Genomic DNA, 22,509 nt, shown 5'->3' on the forward strand with positions numbered 1-22,509 from the left:
TTGAAAAGTCTATCTGTTGTGTGTTCATGCACTGGTGGGAATTTCTGATATCTGTTGATTAATAGACCTACAAAACCCCCTAAAATATGTAGCACAGAGACAAGAGTGTTTACAAGAATGCAAACATTGATTGTCCACATGACAGAAGGGAAAACAAACAAACAAAAAAATCTTTTGAACACTGGTCTAATTTGTCAGCAGAGCTGTTTTTTTATTCAAACAGTGATCACTTTACAGTGGGTGCAATAGCATGTTCTCAATATACATCACTATATATAATGTACATGGGGAGCATGTAGAGTTGAGATCAGACTACAATCTCGCTTTCCCTGTTCGTTAACGTCTTCTTACAGGTCATCACCTGTTTGCTCAGTGTCAAACCAGTAAAAAAAAGTTTTCAGGTTACTGACAGAAAGGTCAAGGGGAGTGCTTGTAAACCATAAGTCATATGCCATTCAACTTTGTTATGTGTTTTTAATTCATATGGTTGTTATCAATGTCATACAACACTCCAAACTCTTGTTGACGGCCCCACAGACACTTCAAACCTGCAACCATTGATTCATAATTAAGTGCTTCACACTTTGATTGTTGAGTATAAATGTATGCATTCCACATGCAGAAAATGTCATTAACACAGTGTTTAGGTCAGTCTGTCGGCATACTAAGTGATATCAGTTTAGAAGAACCAGTTTGAACCCAAAACATTCACATTTCCATTGCAATCTCCCAATGTGCTAACCTTTAAGACTATTCTTTAAAGGCAGAATGAGCATGATTTTCCTAAAATAACAATGTATAACAATCATCACTTATGACCCACTACAGGAGTGTGGCGGTGTGTGTATCTGCAGAGACCCTGCCCTCTGCCTGTATTTTCTTATTATTTTGCCGTGTTTGTGACATTTATAAGCGCCAACCTATGGCCAAGAGCACACAGGGTGTGAGGGCCGGAAAACGTAGCAACATAGCGTTGCACTGCAGCATAGCACTTCAGGTGTCGTCAAGCTAGGAAGGAGGGGCCAACTTTGAATGTTGTGTTTACAAACTGCAACTGACAAATCTTACTCATTCTGCCTTTAAGCATACCATTCATTGTCTTCAGCCCCAGAGAATATGGCAAAATCCTGGTGCAATTCACAGGTTTTTCACTGGAAACGAGAGGGGGTAGGGTGCAGTTTCCAGTAAGTAAAAATAATATAAAAAGGTCTATAAATATAGGCATATAATGCTAACTTTGAGGAGTCAGCAGCACTAGTCAGTCTTTCTCACTTTCAAACTCCATGACAACAGATCAAAAAATAAGTCACCATGTGTCCAGATGCTCATTTGTCTTTTTGTTCTGTGTGCTCGCAGTCTGATTGCAGTACAGTCTCATGTATGAGCACTTGGTTCAAATTGTTCATGTATATTCTGATTTGCGAATATAGTTGGAAGGCACGTAGCCTCGTCGGCCTCCGGCCTCCCCCAGCCACCAGTCACTGTTGCCGTTCATGTCCTGGAACTCAACTATACGCAGTCGCTGGTTGGCTGAGATGCTCAGTTCATTGGCGCAACGTGCATTGAAGGAATAGAGGGCATAGTATATCTGGAAAAAAAGAGAAAGAAAGACACAGTAATGATTACTTTGTGTTTTAAAACATTTCAATCAGAATGACCTTTTTTTGCTGCTTGGGTACACTGGAACATACAGTTGCTAGGGCTAACATGTTAGCAAGGAGATGCCTATACACTGCACACCCAGCAGACATGGAGCAATTAGCACTCATTTGGAGTTGTGTTTCTGCTCACATAAGATAATTTTTCAATAAGTTCATGCTTGTTTTAGCTCTGTAACTGTGGAAAATATTTGGGTCTTTAGCTGCTAAATGTTCCACTCTAGCAAGTCGCTAACTTTGTTTGTCAGCTGTTTGGTGCTGAGCAGGTAGAGTACAGTTTCACAGTACAGTTTTTGTTGAAACAGCTGCCTGCTGTGGCTGGTTGATGACATTGATGACAGTAAACTAAACAGTTGTTTGAGGGCTGTAAAATGCAAACAATGAGCTAAAAGGAAGCTAAGACACTTATTTGAGCTGAGAGAAACTACTGTATAGAATTGGGTGAAATTATTTATAGGTTTGTTATTTAAAACAACCTCATAAACATTTACATAGTAATTTAACCTATTGCTAGTGTAAAAATATTGATTAGTGTAACATTAATTTAATAGATTTTTTGTCAATGTGTGTATGATTTGAAAAGTCCTCTCTTTGCCATCGGGTGGTAGAATCAACAATGACATATTATAGACAGCAATGTATGCTACCCCAAACTGCACCAATTTATACCTGAATTAATTTTTCTACTAACAAAAATCAGAATAAAAATGTTATTATTAAAAGTTAATCACTTGAAAATAAACTGTCTGCCCTTGTTGTGGTATGGTAAATGTATTTCTGATTATAAACACAAATACATTATATTACTCAAACAAAAGCTTACCTGATGACCATCTAATTCACTCTCATTTTCTGGTTCAGGATCCGGCTCAATGTACTCATCTTGGGAGTACGCAGACTTCTTCTGGCCACCGTTATCTCCGTTTCTCCACTGGTATGAACTGTTGGCTTTTTCTGTGTGTCCATACCGCTGCGAGCGGTTGTTTCTGAGTGAAGAACAAGAGTCTGTGTCGTTGAAGTCTGACGTCTCCTTGTGGCTGCTCTGACTCGCATGAGTCATGTCATATGAGTCTCTTTGACTGCCAGAGTGCCGGTAGGAGGGCTCTGTGTCTCTGTGACTGGTGGAACTTCGGTGCGTTTGGTCTGAGAAGTCCCTGCGGTTTGAAGGATTTCGGGGTGATGAGTTTATGGAGTTGCTCTGACTGACAGTGTCGGGGTTCGGTGGATCTCTGTGGTGACTCCTACGAGAGGAGGCGGAGTCCAGCGAAGGGTGTGGCGATGATTGACTTTGGGGCTGTGAAGTTGAAAAGCTGACGGTGGCTGTTTCCTGGTTAAAGGTCAGTGTGCTGTTGCTGTTCTGGCGGGAAAAAACAGGGGAGGAGCCACCGTAGCCAGACTCATTGGACGACTGACTCTCGATGGACACATCTGACTGGCTCCTGCGTGGGTTGTAAGCTTTGAGGAAGGAGCTGTACACAAAACCCTTGTTGACTGCAAATCAAGAAAAGCAAGATAAGACATGGAAATGAATTATATTACTGCAACAATTTTTTCCAATGTTGTTAGAGGGTGAAGATATTAAATTACTACTTACCCCCAGTATCAATAAGCCAGCGATTGTGGCTACCCATGGGGTCCTGTTGCTTGATTACACCCACAAGGTCCCCCTCTAGTATAGACACATCCAGATCCTGGGCAGCATTGAAGTTCCTCTCAGCCTGGAAGAGTTTCTCAGGGCCATAGCGTACCAGAAGCCCTGCACGGTGCTCATCTGTCTGCAGGATGTGGTTGGGCTGAAAGGACAAGACTCATAGTTACTGAATTATTCTTCTCAAGCATTAAAATATGATAGGGGGGAGGTGTGATTTCAGTTCAACTCACAGGCCCTTGCAGTTGCTTTTTGGAGGTCTGCTTCTCCAGAGTCTTCTTCTCAAAGGTTTTTTTCGTGGTGGTGGCTGGAGGCAGGTTCTCCGGACAGAAACTAAAACTCTGTAGAAGTTGGAGAACATGGCCATACTCCTCTTGGAACTGCGAGATCAGGTTGCCCTCTGTGCCAACTTTGCGAGAAAACTGGAGACAGATGTAAAAAAGAAAAAGTCTGGGTTAATAACAGATTACAGTTACTAATACATTTGGAAGGGAGGTGTAATATTGTTAGCATGAAAAAGATGAGATTTAAGCAACCAACGGTCTTCAAAAACCAATAAACAAAGACAAACTCACAACCTGAAGGAGGGGCTTCAGCTCTCCAAGTGTTGTCTTCATGAAGTCCTTCTGGGATTGAGCGAAAGCCCTCACACAGCCAGTGAAAAGCTCCTCTGCTGCAGTGTGGAACTTGGGGAGCTCGTCCAGAAGTTGGGCGTTGAGCGCCTCATAGTTGTTGCGTGCCACCTGCAGCTCATCCTGGACACGACGATCCTTAAGGCGGTCAGCGCGCTCCTTGCAGTTGTCATAGTCCAACAGCTTGTCAAAGCGTTTTTGGATGAGTTTGTGAGGCCCCGCAAACATGAGGAGCAGCTGGGTGAGTGGGTTGATGACTAAGGCCTCTGTGCGTTCCTTCTACTCAGGGGAGGAGAGGAAGGTGATCAGAGGTCATGTAAAACACACTTCTACAGCAACTGACTGAGGTTAAGAAGAACTTACAAATTCTGTGAATTGTTTGTCGCTGATGCTGCGGTGAGCCCTCTGGAAACGCTCGGGGTCCAGGATACTTCGCTCAGTGTAGATATCACAGAAACTGATGGCTGCCAGGACCTTCACGGATGCAGATTCCTGAAGATAGATATTTTAACAATTAAAATCCTTCCATACAAAATATAACAATGTTCATAAACGCAGTGCACCAATACCTCATATACAATTAATGTATTGTAATGTATAAAGTATTTTATACCACAGTCAAAAATGCAAAGTCATGGATTTGTGGAGCTTTTCAAATGATAGAGTTCTCCTACCCTGATGTGTTGCAGGTACAAGGAAATATCTCTGATAAAAGACTTGATGAGTCTCTCCTGCAGCCTGAATCGCTTTTCAGTCTCATCAAATGCTTCATCTTTAATCTGAGAAAAAGATATTTGTTAGATTCAAACGTGTTTCCATTCAGAACACTCTTAACCTTAATATGAACTCATCTTGGAGCAAAAATGTACCTGTGGTGAAATTCCTGTGAGGTGCTTGAGGTGGCTGCTGACTCGGTTGGATTTTTTGATAATGGAGTGCATGCTCAGCTTGGAGATCTTGTCAATGAATGTGTCTTCGTCCCCTTTCCTGTACTTAACCACTGTGGACAGCAGAGGAGAGCAGATAAGAAATTCGATCCAGAGATTGTATTGACTAAGTAGTAATCATAAACAAAGAGAGATAAAGTTAATCAGACTGTGAGGGGGTTTTACCGAGGTCCTTCCTGCGCTTGTACTCGTTGATGTTTACGTTTATCTCCTTGACGGCCTGCAGAGCCCGAGTCAGCTGGGGCCGGTCATGGTGGCTCTCTGGCGTGGCCCCCAGCAGCTCCATCAGCAGCAGCGGGTAACGCATCACCCGCTGCACTGGCTTGATCAAGAAAGAGCCAAGGTTGATGTAATTTGTTTTCCCCCTGAAAAAGTGACAGAGATGGCAGGTAATGTTTTGATGAGAGGCAAACAAAAGCATGTGACATATGAGAGAGGTTTTCTGTGTCGGAGCATTATAGTCACTTATGTTGACATGAAATGTTTCTTCCCATGTTCATCAAACATGTTTCTATTATGTGGACTGAAATGATATGTAGCCATCATTGTATGTGTACACATACATATTCTGCTGATGACACATACATTTCAGGGATACAACAAAGAACAGGGAAGGCACAATATGTAAAACAATATTGATTTGCTTAGTTCTAATGCAATCTGGGAGGACAAACAGCTCACACAGCTTAACCCTAAACTGATACACATACAACTGCTTAATATGACACATGATGCATCTCAGCATCAACTCCACCTCAAAAAGATAAATCCTGAATGAAAACAAACTTTTTGATTTGAGATATTTATTTGCCAATTTTAAATTAGTTTCCCTGTTTAGGGAAACTCATTTCCAAGTCTAAACATTAAAACATGTCTGTACAGACAGTTTTCACATAGTGGAAAATCTACATGTTTAAGGAGTTTGAGGTGGATTTTAATTTCCCTCATTTTCTCCAGGTCTGCAAGTAAGTATCTGCAAATCTTTGCAACACCAACAAAAAATCAACTCGTAATATTGAGAAAAGATCCCTTTACTGATGATTTTTGAATAATATTGAAACACCTGTCACTGTTAAACTGCTGTTGCTGTTTTTGTCCAGAAGATGGCATTAGATGTGTTTTCCAGGATCAACCAATTCTTTACTTATCCATACAGTACAAGAGGGGAAGAGGAAGGGGTCATTGACTTATTGAATATTTCTCCTCACAACAACAGCATACAATTCACACATGCACATGCAACCACAAACAACAGAATATGAATATGAGTCCATCTCAATCCAGGGGAGGAAAGTAAAATGGCCTTATATGACAGCACCAGTTTTTAGAGTATTTTAGAGTCCGCACACAGTTTTTTAGATGTCACACATAGTAAAACACACACACACACACACACACAGACAGAGGTCTTTTCAAGGGGTGTTAGTGAGCAAGAGGCATGCGGTCAAGATGAGTCTCATGCTGGAAATCATGGCGACACTCTTTATGGAGACTTACCACTCTCGATATATGGCCCTGTTGAAGGAACGGATGGAGAGAGATAGAAAGATAACAAAAACAGGATTTATAAGCCTATGATCTGATGACAACTTGAATGAAGTCTTCAATTCTGCAGTAATTAAAAAAGATGCAGGGAGCGTTTAATTGTCCGCCAACACAGAAATTTGACTTTGCAGAGTCAATAAAACAGTTGAGACAACTACACTTGCGGTTAAAGTTTTTTGTTTTGTAAATTTGCTCTTAAACCTGGATGGACACCCAGAGTAGCAGTAAAACTTTTCTTAACAGTTTCAACAGGCACACATGACCTTTTAAAAGCTGAATAGGCTGCAACAGATGAGGCTAAAAACTCTTGAAAACTTACAAAGTGAATAGAAAAGCTGTATTTCAGAGAGAAAAAATTTAACTTTCAACTTCTTGTCAACAAGGGATTGGCAGTGTGCAAACTTTGTCATCCTTTTCCTTTTGTTTACGAAAATTTGTTCCTGGAACTAGCACGATTTTTTCCTAAAGCTATCAGTCAAACAAAACCTGTGTTTATCTTCAAACATGAATTGATGACTTTATTTCACAGCAACACAGCAGTGTCAACTCAAGTGTCTGAGTCAATGGCAGTGAAACCAGACAGGTGAAACCAGGCAGGGCACATTCTCTAACTGCTTGACATTACTGAAGTCTACAGAAAAAACATGAGATGAAATACACATATAATGTAGAAGTAAAAAGTAGTAAGATGCCTTTAAAGGAAAATGGACCATTTTAAGTGCTAATATGTTTCAGACAAAGTATTTCTTTTGTCTAAAGATTGACTCTGTCTCTCATAACATGCCTACGCATCCGCTTCAAAGTCCAAAAAACCCTGTCATAAATTAATATGAGCTAAGTGAATACAAGCTAACAGGAAACCAAGCTGTTGCTTGAACTCCATAACAACAAGATTATTTCAAAACATATATTGTGACGACAGAATGAAACTAAATGTCTTAGAAGTCAAAGTCCAAAGTCTGCTGACTCAGTTACATTTTAAAACTTACAAACCAAATGATCAACAGCTCTTTACAGTTAACATTTTACTTATATTTGTATTAGCAGTCACTCCTGGGGTTGTTTTCATGCTATTACACACACAAACATGCACATTTCTCGTCACTCACATGCAACAAGGTGAATGATCTGGGGGTTTTTTTTGTTATAAGGGTCACAATGCTGAAATCTAAAACTACTGACTAACCCTTGTTCATACATTTTCTCTCCATAGTGACTCACCTCAGCCTCTCCAAGCACTCCAACACATGACGCTGGATGTTTTCATCTTTCTCATAGCTCTCCAGCAGAGAGATGGCATCATCGTGGTTCTGGCAGTAGATCTTGTACACCTCCTCCAGCTCTACTTTGAAGTCCAGAAATACCTTTCCTAAGAGCACAGGGTACAGAAAGGTGATGTCATGTGTTTAATTAAAGATGTTTTACTAATACAAAAATTAATCAGATAGACCAAGTCAGACCAATTAGTATCAACAAAACTATTTCATATTTCTTTTTCAAATTTCCACTAAACACTACAATAAATCAAACATTTCTTCAAATAATTAACCCCTCAGTCTGCTTCCTGTAACGACAGCTCATTTCAATCTGCGTTCAAAGTTTTACTCAACCAATAAAATGTTTAATCAGTCAGTGACTGGACTGTAGGTGAAACAATTGCATCACGGGACATCCACTTTAAAAAAAAAACATGCTCCTTACCAATAGAGTCTGTGTCCTGCAGTGTATCAAAGAGGCGTTGCGACAGGTCAATCACAGAGTTGATGTTGCCGAAGAGTCCATCAAAGTCCACATTATTCACCTTTTGAAAAGACAGATATTAAAGTGTTAAAATGGTGTTAACATTTATTCTATGCGAGCTGATACAGACAAAGCCAAAAACATCTCATATCAATGTTATGATTATGTTATTTTTGGTGTATCCTGTTATGTTTTGTGCATGTGAAGAAACTTGGTTTCCTGGTTTCAGAAACTTGGTCAAGCTAGCTGGAGTAGGGATTGTAAGATTCAACAGATTTGAGATAAGTCTCTGCCATGTTCATATTTTAATGATAGGTGGAGTTTATCTTATTTTCAGTTTGTTCTATTTTAAAATAAGTTATAAATACACTATATATATATATATATATATATATATATATATATATATATATACATACATACATACATACATACATACATACATACACATATATATATATATATATATATATATATATATATATATATATATATATATATATATATATATACATACATACATACATACATACATACATACATACATACATACATACACATATATATATATATATATATATATATATATATATATATATATATATATATACATACATACATACATATATATATATATATATATATATATATATATATACATACATACATACATACATACATACATACATACATACATACATACATACATACATATATATATACATATACATATACATATACATACATATATATATATATATATATATATATACATATACATATACATATACATATACATACATATATATATATATATATATATATATATATATATATATATATATATATATATATATATATATATACACATGTTTTTTTATATATATATATATATATATATATATATATATATATATATATATATATATATATATATATATATATATATATATATATATATATATATATATATATATATATATATACATATATATATATATATATACACTCATCTCCTTTCTTGCTCATCCATTTTGACTAATTTCTCTTGAGGCCCTTGCATGTTTTAATTCAGCCACATCATGTTCACAACATGTCCTCACCTGCTTCTTCTGCATTGGCTCGATGATCTCCTCCACACACATCTGCAGGTCTTTGATGTAGTCCTTCTCAGTCTGCAGCAGCTCCTCGATAACCTTGGCCCTCTTCTCCAGCATCCTTAGCTCAGGGTCCTCTGTGCCGGCGGCGGGGGTCTCGTCCGAGACTGAGGCCGGCTCCAATGGTTTGGGTTGGGACGACAGGAGCGTCATCTCTGGAAAAAAATATCAGGAAAGGAGAAAGATTTAGCTTTAACAGATCTCCCCAAAAGTCAATGTCAAATGTCAAATGTATCAGTTTCCTCTCAAACTTATCAATATCTTTTCATTAGTTGCCAAATACTGGCATAAATATGAAGCTTGTTGTAGCAAAGAAGTGACAGAAAAAGTGGTTATTATAAAGATAATGTCTAAAACAGGAGAGAGTTAAATAAAAAAAGCCAGCCCACATCTCCATTCATTTGTAACAGAACACACTCTTGCCCACCCACCCTGGTCCAGCCTTTACTCCTCGTCTTGTCTGGCTAGCTTTTGATCAATGTCTCTGCTATCACTCGCAGAGGGCTGATCTCTGGGGATGCCTGGGGCTAGAGGGAGAGCCTGGTTCACGCACCAGTGCTTTTTATGAATGGACCCAAAACTGGAGTGGACTCAGGCTCTTTGTGTGTGGCACAATGGCCTGTGACAGCAACTACAGACATAGAGGCTCTCAGGGGACAGGCAGACATTAAATAAGAGGCAGTAAGAGAGAGGGACAGAGGGGATGAGAGATAACGGTATTGGAGAGTGATGAGAAAGAACCAGGACCAATGTGTGCAGCACATACATGTTGTATAAAATGTAACGTAAAGACAGCTGGACTATAAAAAACACTACTGCTGCTGTATCTGTGAGTGGATCCTTTAGTTCTCAGTGGGTCTAACAAGATTTTAGGTTATTTGTGGTGCTAACAGGTGGTACCACAAATAAAGCAGTGTTTTTTTGCTTTGGTATTTTGTGTTTATTTCAATGTATAAAAGGTAACTGTAATATTTTAGCAGTCTACACTGTGCTGTAGTGACTGATGAGGCTGACGTCACCCTCGCTTCTTGAACAGATGCTGTCAGAGGCTAACCAAGTTAACTCTGCTTACCCTCATGTAACCCCCCTCCAGGAACTTGCAAACATGCCCACACACACACACACACACACACACACACACACACACACACACACACACACACACACACAAACACAATGCTACGAAATTTACAGTTACAGTTTTAGGTAAATTACATAAAGCAGTTTTTTCTTACGTATTTCATGCCACAATAACCGTTTAAAATACAAGACTTTCACAATAATATTAAAACATGACCAAAATTAAAACCACAGCTTTTTAACATTTTGAAAAAGTGTGTGTCTGATCCTTGAGCCACCTGCCTTTTGTCTCCTGCCCACCCTGACTTCAACCCTCTCTCTGTCTCTCTTCACGTGACTTGGCTAAAGCTCGACTCAAAGGAGCTTTTCTCATCGCTTGCACCATATTTTCCTGCACCAATATTTCTCTTCCAACTGCTAGCGCTCTAGCCTTTGCCCACTGATGAAAAAGTAGTTCAACTAATGGGTTTTAAAAGTCACACAATGCAAAACAAAAGAGAGATGGAAAACAAAAGACTCTGCTTTTAATTAGAATCAATCGGCTCATTCCCACGTTTGATCCTCTACAGTCTACACACATACACACACATACACACAACCACATCATATGCTCCAATTCTCATGGTTTAATGCGCAGCCATTTCCATCATAGGCAACCTGTGAAACTGCATGACCAGATTTTGACCCACTTCTATTGGAATTCCATTTTTCTTTGTTGTATGAAGTGCAAACATGTAGGTCTTTTAAACACACACACACTATTTTTGTACATCTCCAGCACAGAAAAAAAATGCTTGCTGAAGTCTGATACAGAAAGTCAGAGTATCACAGAGATGAACTAGGACCTGCTCAGTTTTCTATCCATCCCAGCAGGTATCATATAGAGTCATATGATTTCAATCTGCTGCTATTTCATTACTGTTTACAGCTGTGCTCTGACTGTAAACACTTGTTGATTGTTAACCAGTATACGTTCAATAGCTGTAATTCATCACCTTCTTTTTGCCAACAAATCTTCTTGTAATCTCTACTCAACACAAAAACATTCAACAAGTTTAAATAAATACAGGTGTGTTTGTCATGTGTTGGCCCTTGAAAACATAAAGTGCTACAGCATACAATAAGCCTAAGGCCTATACACAATGTTTAAATACACAAAGTACTTGTTTATGGCGTGATCTACTTTTTATGGGAAGCAAACACATAGACATAGCGAGGCAGGGATCATAACTCTGCAGGGGGTTTGAGGGTAAATAAATGAGTTACATTCAAACGCTGACCTGGTTACACATATTAGAGAACTTGTAAAATAAAACAGGGAGACTTTGTATAATGTTATTTGCAGGGGAGGGTAGATTGGAACCTCCCACAATGTTAATACATATCAAATTGATGTCCCTGGAAATGTACATGGTCTAATGAATACAGAGAATAAAGGATACAGACCTCTTTTCTCTCTATTCACCCATTAAGGATGGGACTTGCAGAATGATTTTAATTATTCTAATGCCACTACTCTGTTACATTCTTTATCCATTTTTTTTTTACTGAAAATTGAGCTGCCTTATTGAAAAGAACCAAACAGCATATACAGGAAGTGAAATAACGTAAGGTAAACAATATTTTAAAAAGGGATACTGTAACTTTGACAACATTTCTCACAGGGAGTAAAACGTTAGGGCTTTCTGTGAGGCTCTGGTGTTAACATTAGGCCATAATGTTCTCACACTATCTTGAGGTAATGTTGCATTGTACAAAGGTTATCAAAAGTACAACATTTCTCTAACACATGCTTTGCCAACGCTGGGAGAGTTTTTTGTTCATGATGGTAAAAAAAAAAAAGATTAAAACACTGAATGCTTTTTCTTTCTTCACTAAGTCACGTTTGTAAGGCACAGGCTTCAACAGGTGGAATAAATAGTCTCGTGTGGAGCTGGGGCCTGTCCCAAAAAAACAGGTTTCCCTGAGTCATCTGGAAACCTTTGCAGAGTAAACCCTGAAACAGTTCTTTTTTCTTTTTTTTTTTGCACCAGTCCTTGCTCTAGATTTAGATTTTGGGAGGTTATGTGCTTTTCTTGGCGAAGCTACTCAAAGAAAATTCAAACCTGCTTTTTAGAACAGGATCCTTGACATTTAGGGAAACATTTGTAAATGATTTTCAAAAAAAAGGAGGAATTACTTCCTGATTCCCCTTCACCTTATGAATCATGTTCAACAGTAAGCTTGTAGTTCAACATTTCTGTATCAATCGCAACAAGGAGTGTATTATAGCACTATAAAATGACTATATACCCTATAAACAAGCCTCATTTCTCACCACACATACATTGGCACAGGTCATCAAAGATTTCACATAAGACAAGGTGTTATCATCAGGTGGAACAAACAAATGACAGCTCAGAGAATGTGTGAAGATTTCACAATGAATTAGATTAGTTAGACTGTGATTATCGTTGATATATTCCTGAATATCACATATTCCCACTATATGATTTATGTTTTTTTATGCATTATTTAATTTGTATTATATCCAGTGTTTTACAGCTCAGGTTTTGACCATACTTTCTTTTGCTTGGCCCACCTTAACGCATGCTATGATATTATACATAATAGACATAAATATAGAATAATTTCAATTGAACTGTGGTCTCATATCATTATGTATTCATCTGCAGATTTTTTTCCTTCGATTATCTGAGAAATTATTGTCTGAAAATAGTGAAAATATAATTTCCAAGAGTCCAAGGTCTTGAAATGTAATATCTGAAAAACAGTCTAAAACCCAAAGATATTCAGTTTACTATCAAGCATGATAAAGAAAAAAATCATTAAATCATCACATTTGAGAAGCTAAAAACAACAAATTTAGACGCCATTTCATTTTCTGCCAATACACTAGGAATCATTGCAGCTCTATTTTTAAATTGGAAGAGGTCACATTCATAACTACAGACAATTTTTTTTGTCTTTTATGGAAATTACTGTAAATGCACCTGAAATTTCATCTGTAGAAACATAAAAAAAACATGAGAAATGTATAATACAATTTTCACATTGTTTTATAGATAAAACGAGAGCAAGAGGGAGAAAGGAGAAGATGATGAGGCTTCACCCACCTGCTGCTAGCGACTTTCTTCAAACCACTTCAAAAAGAAGCACCACCCCCCCCCACTCCACCCCTCACACACACACACACACACACACACACACATACATACACAGAAGTTCAACCAACAACAGCCATTCTAAGATAGTCCATTGTCAATCTAAAGTTCAGCTCCTGAGCCTTGTGGAGGACTGTGCGTCCCGCTGCAAAAACTCCATTCCACAGCTCCAATTACCATGAGAAAGGATGGGAACCCACCATGATTACACACAAACACACAGTCACACAGGCACACACACCATTGAGGATGACCACTTAGACAGACAATAAAACCTGGAGCTGGACTACCGCTGCTTGTTGCCCAAATGCAGTTGTATGTTAGCCTATTTCACAGTTACATTGTGAGCAACTATACATGTTGAATTTCTGTGTGTGTGTGTGTGTGTCCCAAGTGAAATGTCATATGATTTTCGCTGAATTTGTTGCGGTTAGTTTAAAAGACATCCAATTGCAATTTCATACTGCAGAAATGCACTTTCTGTGGAGGAAAATATGTTTTATCCGCCCAGCTTTCCTCTAGTGCTGCTTTTCTAATACAAAGAATCATTTTTGAGACATGAGCTCCCATTTGGCTACAGTAACGCTGAGTGAAGGTTGTGCTGAATGCAGTAGGAAGGGCTAAGTCCAGTTCAGTCTAGTCCAGTTTTGTGATGAATCTGCCTCATGTTTCACAATCTACTGACACCTGACTAGGCTCCACCCCTAACAGGCTGAACTCTATCAAAATAATCACGCCTAGATTCAATATCTAGCCCTCAAACCTCCCCAGTTAACTTGCACTTTTCCCACTTTTTTAACTCTCTTATAATCCACAAAACCATTCAAGAAAACCTAATACATGTTCTTTCTTTAAAAGATCTGTTGCTTTGTCGCACAGCTGCAGCAAAACCAGCTTTCAAATACAACTTCTCACGTTCTCTAGTTTGAATGCTGCATTAATAGCCACACAAAGTCAAAAGTTTGCCCTGCACACAGCGCTGTAAGGTCAGACACAATCAACGCTGTGTGCGCTCTGCTCCAAAGTTCACAGCAGACTGCACAGTCGCCCTGGCAACAAGAATAGCGGGGGCCCTCCTCATATCAAGCCAAGTTCTGGAGAGCAGGGAGTGACTTTACTGAAATGATCACATGGGTAACTGTGTGTGTGTGTGTGTGTGTGTGTGTGTGTGTGTGTGTGTGTGTGTGTGTGTGTGTGTGTGTGTGTGTGTGTCTTTTCAGTTGGAACATGAAGCTACTTGAAAATAAGTTCATGCAGTAAAAGCTGAAAGCTGAAAATGCCAACACTTGCGACAATATTTACATGACAACCTGCAAGTCAAGGCATGCAATTAATACTGGTTATATAAAAAAGTCCACAATGCTGGTAACTGGCTTAAGAAAACAATGTCAGCACAAGCAGAGTAAATATTAGCAAGACTCATAAAGGCTGTGGCACTTAAACATGATAGCTTGGTGTTTTTTTAATCTCTAAATACATTTCTCTGCACACGCCAAAAACATCTGACATTTACAAGCAACTAAAATATCCATTTAAATACGCACATAGGGACTTTTATTTGGCTATATTCTTGTCTTTTTCTTTGTTTTGTACCACCACCACAGCGTCAGACATAGGGAAGCTTGTTCAGTAACATACCATCCTGTTTATCTCTGAGGGACAAATGTCAAAAGGTCACATTCCAGCTTCTGGCAGAATCTCACAGTAACTCCATGTAATGTTGTTGAGTATTTCTGCTAATTACAGTTCTCTAATTAAACAACACGAGTCATTAAGAAAAGCAGGCCCTAAACTTCTCCTGCTCTAATCATGTGTTTAGTGTCCACTGCTGGACACCAGGAGATACAGCTTTACTTGTTTCCAGGTGGGTAAGGCTACAATTTAATTAACTAGTTGGATAAATAAGATGCAACAATGTACCAAACGGAAGGTACACTGTGATCTCCAGCTTCTTTGGAATTTCTCATTTTAGTGACGAACAATGTGTAATTACTTCAAGAGGCCATCAGTTTTGCATATGTGCACAGAGGAGGAGGAATCACTTAGTGAGAGGCCTGTTCACCGAAAAATCTGCACAGTCTTTAAGTTGATGGAGAAGGGGAGGACAATGGGGCTATTGGTAACGTGCATCAGAGATACACAGTGGTGCAAAAACATAGTATTAAATAAAGACTTTAATACTTAAAATGGTCACAGATCCATATTTATAAAATACTGCAGATTATGTAAATGTAAATGAATAACATCTCTTTTTATAAATTTTAACTATTGCCTACGAGGCTTTGGTTCCTGATGTGGGAAAATACTTGTTCCTTGAGTAAAACCTGTGGGTGAGAACTGCCTTGAAACCACATCTGTTGTCATGTTAATTAAGGACAGGTTACAACAAAAATCTGCCTAGGGGCTTTTTGTGTTTTCCCATAACGAAATAAGACTGAGACATGAGTTTGAGTGTTACAAAAAAAAAGACTTATTTATATTCCTCAAAAATACAACCCCATATCAAATTCATTTTATTGTTGATAAAATCTTAAACACGCTTTAACAAGACTATGAGCCACGATAGGAGGTGACTTTGTTTAGAGTGTAACCTCCTGTTTTATTGCCCTGTGCAACTGTAATATTCAATAAACTGAAATGGATCAACACTAGCTTTATTCTACTAGTGTTTAAGATTGACCGCAGAGGACAGTGACATGATCATTGTGTGTATGAACATGTAAATACATTTCTTCCCTAAAATAATCTCATGATAGCCAGGATCAACATTCGCAACCACAGTGATGGCAGTCGTTACCACACATTAACATTAAAACAACTGAAGGCTTAACTTTGTTTATCTATGATACACCAACTGATACACTGGTGTTTGATACCTGTATCTGACACAGGCGTTTGATACTGATGAAACTGGGGGAAAACAACTCTGGTGAGGCAATAGAGTTTTACCACAACAGAAAAACAAAACACACTTATCTGACAGGCAGCCAGCATAAAGAAGAGAGACTGTCGTACATACAGTGACGTAATTAGCAACTAGTTGTTCAGTGTGGTCAGCACAATTAGACAACAACAATAAAAAAAAACATAGCAAGTGACATTGTTTATGGAATTTGATTGTGAGCCTCATTTATAGTTAAACTGCATCGAAACATATCTATATTTCACATTCAAATACAGTAAGGAGCCACAACCATACACAAACCGGCTATATGACCAACACCTATTTATGTCTTATAAGAAACTAGTTCTGATGGGAAAGGTTAAAGATCAAAAGGCTTTTCTCACACTTCTATCTAAAGAAAAAACACAGATAAGAGCAGTCTTGTTATTTATGCAGGTGCCAGCAGCCTCACCTAACCCTTAGTGTTACTGTGTTTGCATCAATAATGTTCCCATTTTCAGACATAAGACTTGCTGACAAGCTGACTGTGGTAAATATGAAAAAAACATATTAGATTTAGAGGGGGTTATATTCAAATTGCATTTCAGTATACCTATCACAAGAATTTCAAATATAAGCGTAACACCCGATTGATGAACCAAACTCAACTATTTGAGTTGATCATATCTGAATATTATCCGCATTTCTCTATCTCTTTCGTATGGAGTTGACTTAACATTTGTGCTTCAGTACACATGCGCACACACCCACACTTTCGCCAAAACCCACGCCCTATTTACATTATTAGCTTCCACTATGATAGAACAGAGCTTTTTGTGAAACTCGACATTAACCTGAGAAATATCATTTACCATGTACCAGATTAGCATTGAATTTTAACAGTATTCATGTAATACATGTAGATGACATTTGCACCATTGTAGAAAATTATCTATAAACCCTCAAATACATAACTTAGCAGGTGTAACAAACTACAAGGACTCACATCTCACACTTGTCAGTCTGACCATCAGTGACTCATGCAGACTTTTGGACTTACAAGCTGAATCATTTTTTGCCAAATGACTGATTTCCTTGCCAGCAGTGAGATAAGATTCTTTAGAGCAATGCTGTCAGACGTTTTGAGATCTGGTCCAAGATTTCCTGTCTTAACTCCTAACCCCCCCCCCAACCCCACCTCCATCCATGCTGCCCACCAATAGCAATGACTGCTCAAGGATTACAGGGGACAACACAGCATACGCTGCCTACAGATCATAGCTGGATGACGACACTTTACTCACACACACACACACACACACACACACATTCAAACACTGAAGCGGAAGACTTTTTTTTAGAAGTTTAAGACTTATAAAGACCATAACCAGTGTTGTGTTTGTCTGAAACATTAAATAGATTCAACACAGACTGTTCAGCTATCTTTTTATGCAAAAAATACATTTTGCTCTTGATATCAGACATATAACATGTTAGTCTGTGACAGCAGCACATACGCACATAATTATATCACCTGTAATAGTTACATGTCAGCTAAAACATTGATCAGCAGCTGCTGTTTACTAGCTTCTATAGATTTTTCAGGTCCAGAGAGCTCCTCTATCTAATACAGGATTAGTGAGGACAAAGACCTTTATACACACTTTAAGACCCATTTCAAAAAACCTCAACCATCACCTCAATGTCACTGAATCACTGCGTAAGCCCAATAAGCGCTGCAACAGTATGGCCTAATGTTTTTAGCCGTGCAATCAAATGATTTACTCAGGGCAAAACCCTGACCGAGCTGAAACAGTTTAACGCGATTAAAGGATGACAAGACACTGCAGAAGTAAGTGAGTATGTATGTGTGTGTGTGTGTGTTTTTTGAAAAATGGCGTCATCTCTCAAAATAAGCCTCCAAGGGTCACTCTAATACACACACACACACACACACACACATTATCAGTCTAGTCTTGCAGAGTGAAGGAGTCAGGGCAGTGCTGTCCACCGCCTGGCACCAGACAGACCCCCACCATCCACTCACCATGCTGACGCTAGGGATTAATACTTGGACTCCCGAAATTGGTTGTGTGGTGGGGGCCGAGGTGGACCGTGAGTGTGTGTGTGTGTGTGTGTGGCTTGTGTGTATGTGTGTGTTTAGTTGACTGGGGGAGGGGTCATGGGGCGCCACCTGCTTCTTCTCAGACACAATGAACTCAGCCTGAGTAGTGCTCTCTCTTTTTTCGATTCCTTATGAAGACACATGAAGACATACACACACACACGCACACATGCACGCACCTATTTTCAGACGTTGTACTAGATGAACCCCTAATCATCCCATCACCCCATGTTTACTATTCATTCAAGCATTTTGTCCAAACTTTTGGACCATTTCCGATTAGAGGAGATATCAGGATTTTACTGAGGCTTAACACTGAGTAATGAATAAAATGTGTCTGTGGCAAGTACTGGAAGCTCGAATTGAGGGTTTGTTCAGATTATTAGGCTCAAATTTGATAAGAAGTTTCTTGGCCTACAGAACGTCTTTAAACTGTACTTAACTTGGCCAAAGTTGTCTAAAAGGCATTGATGCACTGAGCAAGGAGTATTTTTTTTATTTAAATAAAGGGTTCAAATATGTTTATGTTCCCCAAAACATAGATATTGGAAAAAAGACCAAACTTGGAGTCAACAAATTTTACACAGTGCGCAGCTCTAGATTTCACACTTTGGTAAAGTTTTGCTTTTATCCTCTGCTTTTTAAAACATGCCTCATAATCACAAAGTCCAAACTTAGGTTAAAATAATAGATCTAAGTTTTCCAAGTGAACTTGAAGAGTAACATTGAATTGTATATATTAAATAAAGATAAGATCTGTATATGAAGTACACTATCAGCTAATTTCTAAGTTTAGATCCTTAACTTTTTAACTTCAGTCTTTGGTGTAGATGTATTTTGTGTAAGCATTAAAGTGTTTGCCTTTCTGAAGGAAACAGCCAAGACTGTGAAAGACTTTCAATTACGTAGAAACTGAACAGACAAGTTATGGGAAAGCAAAGCATCAGTGATGCAGAGTATGGCAGCAAACAGGAGAACTGCAGACAGAGAAAATGACAGAGAAAAACAAAAACCCACAAGACCTGTCCTGCAGGTTCTTAAGCCTACAAATACCTGACAGTTCACCTTCCTGTGAGATAGGTGATACTGACACAAACACACACACACTTTCTAAGGAGGGGAGTGATAGTCTGGCTAGTCAGCACTTTGAAGCCCCCAGCATTGATTAGAAGAGTAGCTCTGGAGGTCAACAATGATAAGAGACACCAAAGACTGTGGCTATCCTGTTTTATCTTCTAGGGTCGCAAATGACCACGACTCTTTCGAACCATATGTCCTCTTTTAATTTCAAGATCTATTCAGCAAAGTGAAATTCGACCTAAGCCTTTCATCTTACTGATTAAAGGCTGGTGTAAACCCTCCAAAAATAAGATTTAGGATTGATCCCACAGATGTAAGAACCTCATGCTTTGGGAAAACAAAATGTAGAGTACCTTGTCTCACATGACACAATCTCACTGTTTACCTGGATTCTGCTTCCTGTTAGTGGCGAACTGTGACTTTCGCAGGGCGCTTGGAGCAGTCTTCCTGTAGAAGCTGTTGCGATCTAGTGAGCCAACATAAACAGGCTTGCGACCACGTTTTGTACCCGTACTCCCAGTACTGGACTCATATCCTTTTTCCTGCTCGTCGCTGCGCCTATATATACCGGGATCCTCAAAGGAGCGCATTTCCCTTAATGCCAGCTTCTGGTTCTGCTGCTCAACCCACTCCTCACAGTGTGTCTTGCTATCTTTTTTAGGGTATTCCTCATATCGCGGATCACTGGATATTGAACGTAAATCTCGATATCTGTCTCTGGGTTTGTAGTGGGAACGTCCCCCTTCCCTGGATTCATAGGGCTCAGTGTCTGTTGGATTGTGGCGGTCTTCACTTTCATGGTCGTAGTGATCCAGGCTCCTCTGCTCATAGTGTTCCTTTGCTTTGTAGTTGTCCCTCCTTCTGTGGTTGTATTGCTCATCTCCTCTGTCATCACCTGTATCCTTGTATCTGTTGTGGCTGTAGTGGTCCTTCTCCTTATAACCATAGTTCTCATCCAGGTCAGAGTCATACTGGCTTCTTCCTTTACTGGAGTAGGTTTCCTCACCTCTTCGATTATAAACATCCCTGTCTCTGTACAAATGTTCTCTGCGGTCATTCCGATCTTCTGCATTCTGGTCATAGTAACGGTCCTTATGTTTTCGCTCATCATAGTAGCGGTCCTCCTCTCTACATTGGTAGTGGTCCTTCTCTCTGAAGCGATTACGCTCTTTAGAGTCATAATAATCCCTATCTTGGTCATAGGAGTGATCACTGTCCCTGTACCTGTCTCGGCGAGTATATGTGTCCTTATGATCATAGTAGTCTTCATACTCACTGTTGTAGCTGTCATGTTCTCTGAGATCATGCTTCCGGTGTTTCTGGTTGTCATGATTTTGCTTCTCTCTGTCATCATAGCGTTGATCATATTTCCTGTCATAATGATCCCTATATCTGTATTTGTCCTTATGGTCATACTCTGTGTAGTCTCTGTGACTCCTATGACCATAACGCTCAGCATTATGGTCATTTTCTCTGACGTAATTGTCCCTTCTTCTTCTATCGTCATCAAAATGACCAGGTCCTTCTTGACTTCTGTAGTCAGTGTTGTCCTTTTCTTGTGGCACTCGGCTGTAGTCCTGGTGGCTGTTATCCTCTGGGCCCTGGTAAAAACAATGTTTGCCTTTCCATTCAGATATCCTCAAGTTTAGGTGACCATCTTCTGAAGCCGGGTGGAAGTAAATGTCCTGACCTTGATGCCTCTTTTCTTTTAATGCTGCCTTGTGCTGCTCATTGTTCTCCCAGCTGGGTTGGGGGCAGATATTGCCCTGTATAATTTGAGGTTGGTTCTCCCATTGTACTGGCCATGGGGGTGGCATATGCACAGGAGGTGGCATTGGTCCCCCTACAGCCACCATTGCTTGTCTCTGAACAGGCATCATGCTGCCATGTACTGGCATAGGGCAGCCTGAAGCTGGAATTGAGTGACCAGGACTTGCTACCATCACTGGTCCCTGTGGCTGGCCAGGAGGAACTGCTGCATACCCAGGATATCCAACCTGTTGCTGCTGAAGTTGCAGTTGGTGCAGTTGCTGTAGCTGTTGAAGATGAGCCATCCTCTCCCTCTCTTTGACCCAACCAGCATCCCCCAACTCCTCCACACTCTTCCCTCTCCTTACCGGGGCGCCAGCTGCATAGTTCCAATCCACGGGTCCAAACATGACTGGGTTGCCATAAACCACCGGGCTCCTCATGGTCCTTGCTGTTTAAATCAGCCTTCCCGGAGCTGATACAGTTTCTTGTTCAACGTGGCTTATTCTCTCTCTCCAAAGTACTGCATTCCATTACAAAGCGCTGTGGGAGACCCCACCTGTCAGGCATATTGCCTGTAACTCTCCCACTTGTTTTCTCTGTCTCCTCTCCACTGCCTCAGCAGGACTGCCTGGCCCAAGCACCTCCCAGACCTCAGTGTAACTGAATCGTACCCTCCCCGCAGCCATCTCAGCGAATCGTGGAAGGAGGGGGGGGTAGGGAGGGGCCTCCTTGGGTTAATGATTCAGTGGAGTCACATGAGTGGAGGATTAGCCCAACAGCCCCTCCCATTGTTTCAACTGGCTAGTAGCTCTGTTTGCAGGAAAACAGTCTGCCTGGAAATATTTCTTTGATGGAAGATGGAGACTAAAATCTGCCTTTGAGGGGCTACAGACTTTGGCACCAAAGCATTTTCATTGCTATGAACAATCCTCCATCCTTCCTTGTATCCTGTTTCCTCTGTTTTTGCTATTTCCTGTAGTGTTCACTGCCATGTTCAACAGGTCAATTATGCTCGCTGCAGTGGCTGAAGCAATAATGCAACCCATTCCTGTCTGTGTATACAGCCAGCTGTAACTTTGGTATTCTAACTTTCAACG

At 39.7% G+C, this 22,509-nt stretch overlaps 1 protein-coding gene across 2 annotated transcripts; it reads right to left on the reverse strand.

The window, feature by feature from the left end:
• Positions 1–187: 187 nt before the first annotated feature.
• Positions 188–22,031, reverse strand: dnmbp (dynamin binding protein). 2 transcript variants are annotated; one of them, XM_062442057.1, is made up of 14 exons: positions 20,046–22,031; positions 9,274–9,482; positions 8,132–8,231; positions 7,652–7,799; positions 6,383–6,400; positions 5,051–5,250; positions 4,808–4,938; positions 4,613–4,717; positions 4,302–4,430; positions 3,885–4,217; positions 3,540–3,728; positions 3,253–3,451; positions 2,482–3,149; positions 188–1,588 (listed from the first exon to the last, which is right to left on the reverse strand). In XM_062442057.1, exons 1-14 carry the CDS (start codon positions 21,850–21,852, stop codon positions 1,403–1,405), a joined length of 4,422 nt encoding a protein of 1,473 aa, XP_062298041.1. In that variant the 5' UTR covers positions 21,853–22,031; the 3' UTR covers positions 188–1,402. The 2 variants fall into 2 exon arrangements, with proteins under 2 accessions (XP_062298041.1, XP_062298040.1); XM_062442056.1 differs by having other exon boundaries at positions 3,882–4,217.
• Positions 22,032–22,509: the final 478 nt, after the last annotated feature.

Source organism: Scomber scombrus, chromosome 21, assembly GCF_963691925.1.
Source record: "Scomber scombrus chromosome 21, fScoSco1.1, whole genome shotgun sequence".
Taxonomy (NCBI): Eukaryota; Metazoa; Chordata; class Actinopteri; order Scombriformes; family Scombridae; genus Scomber; species Scomber scombrus.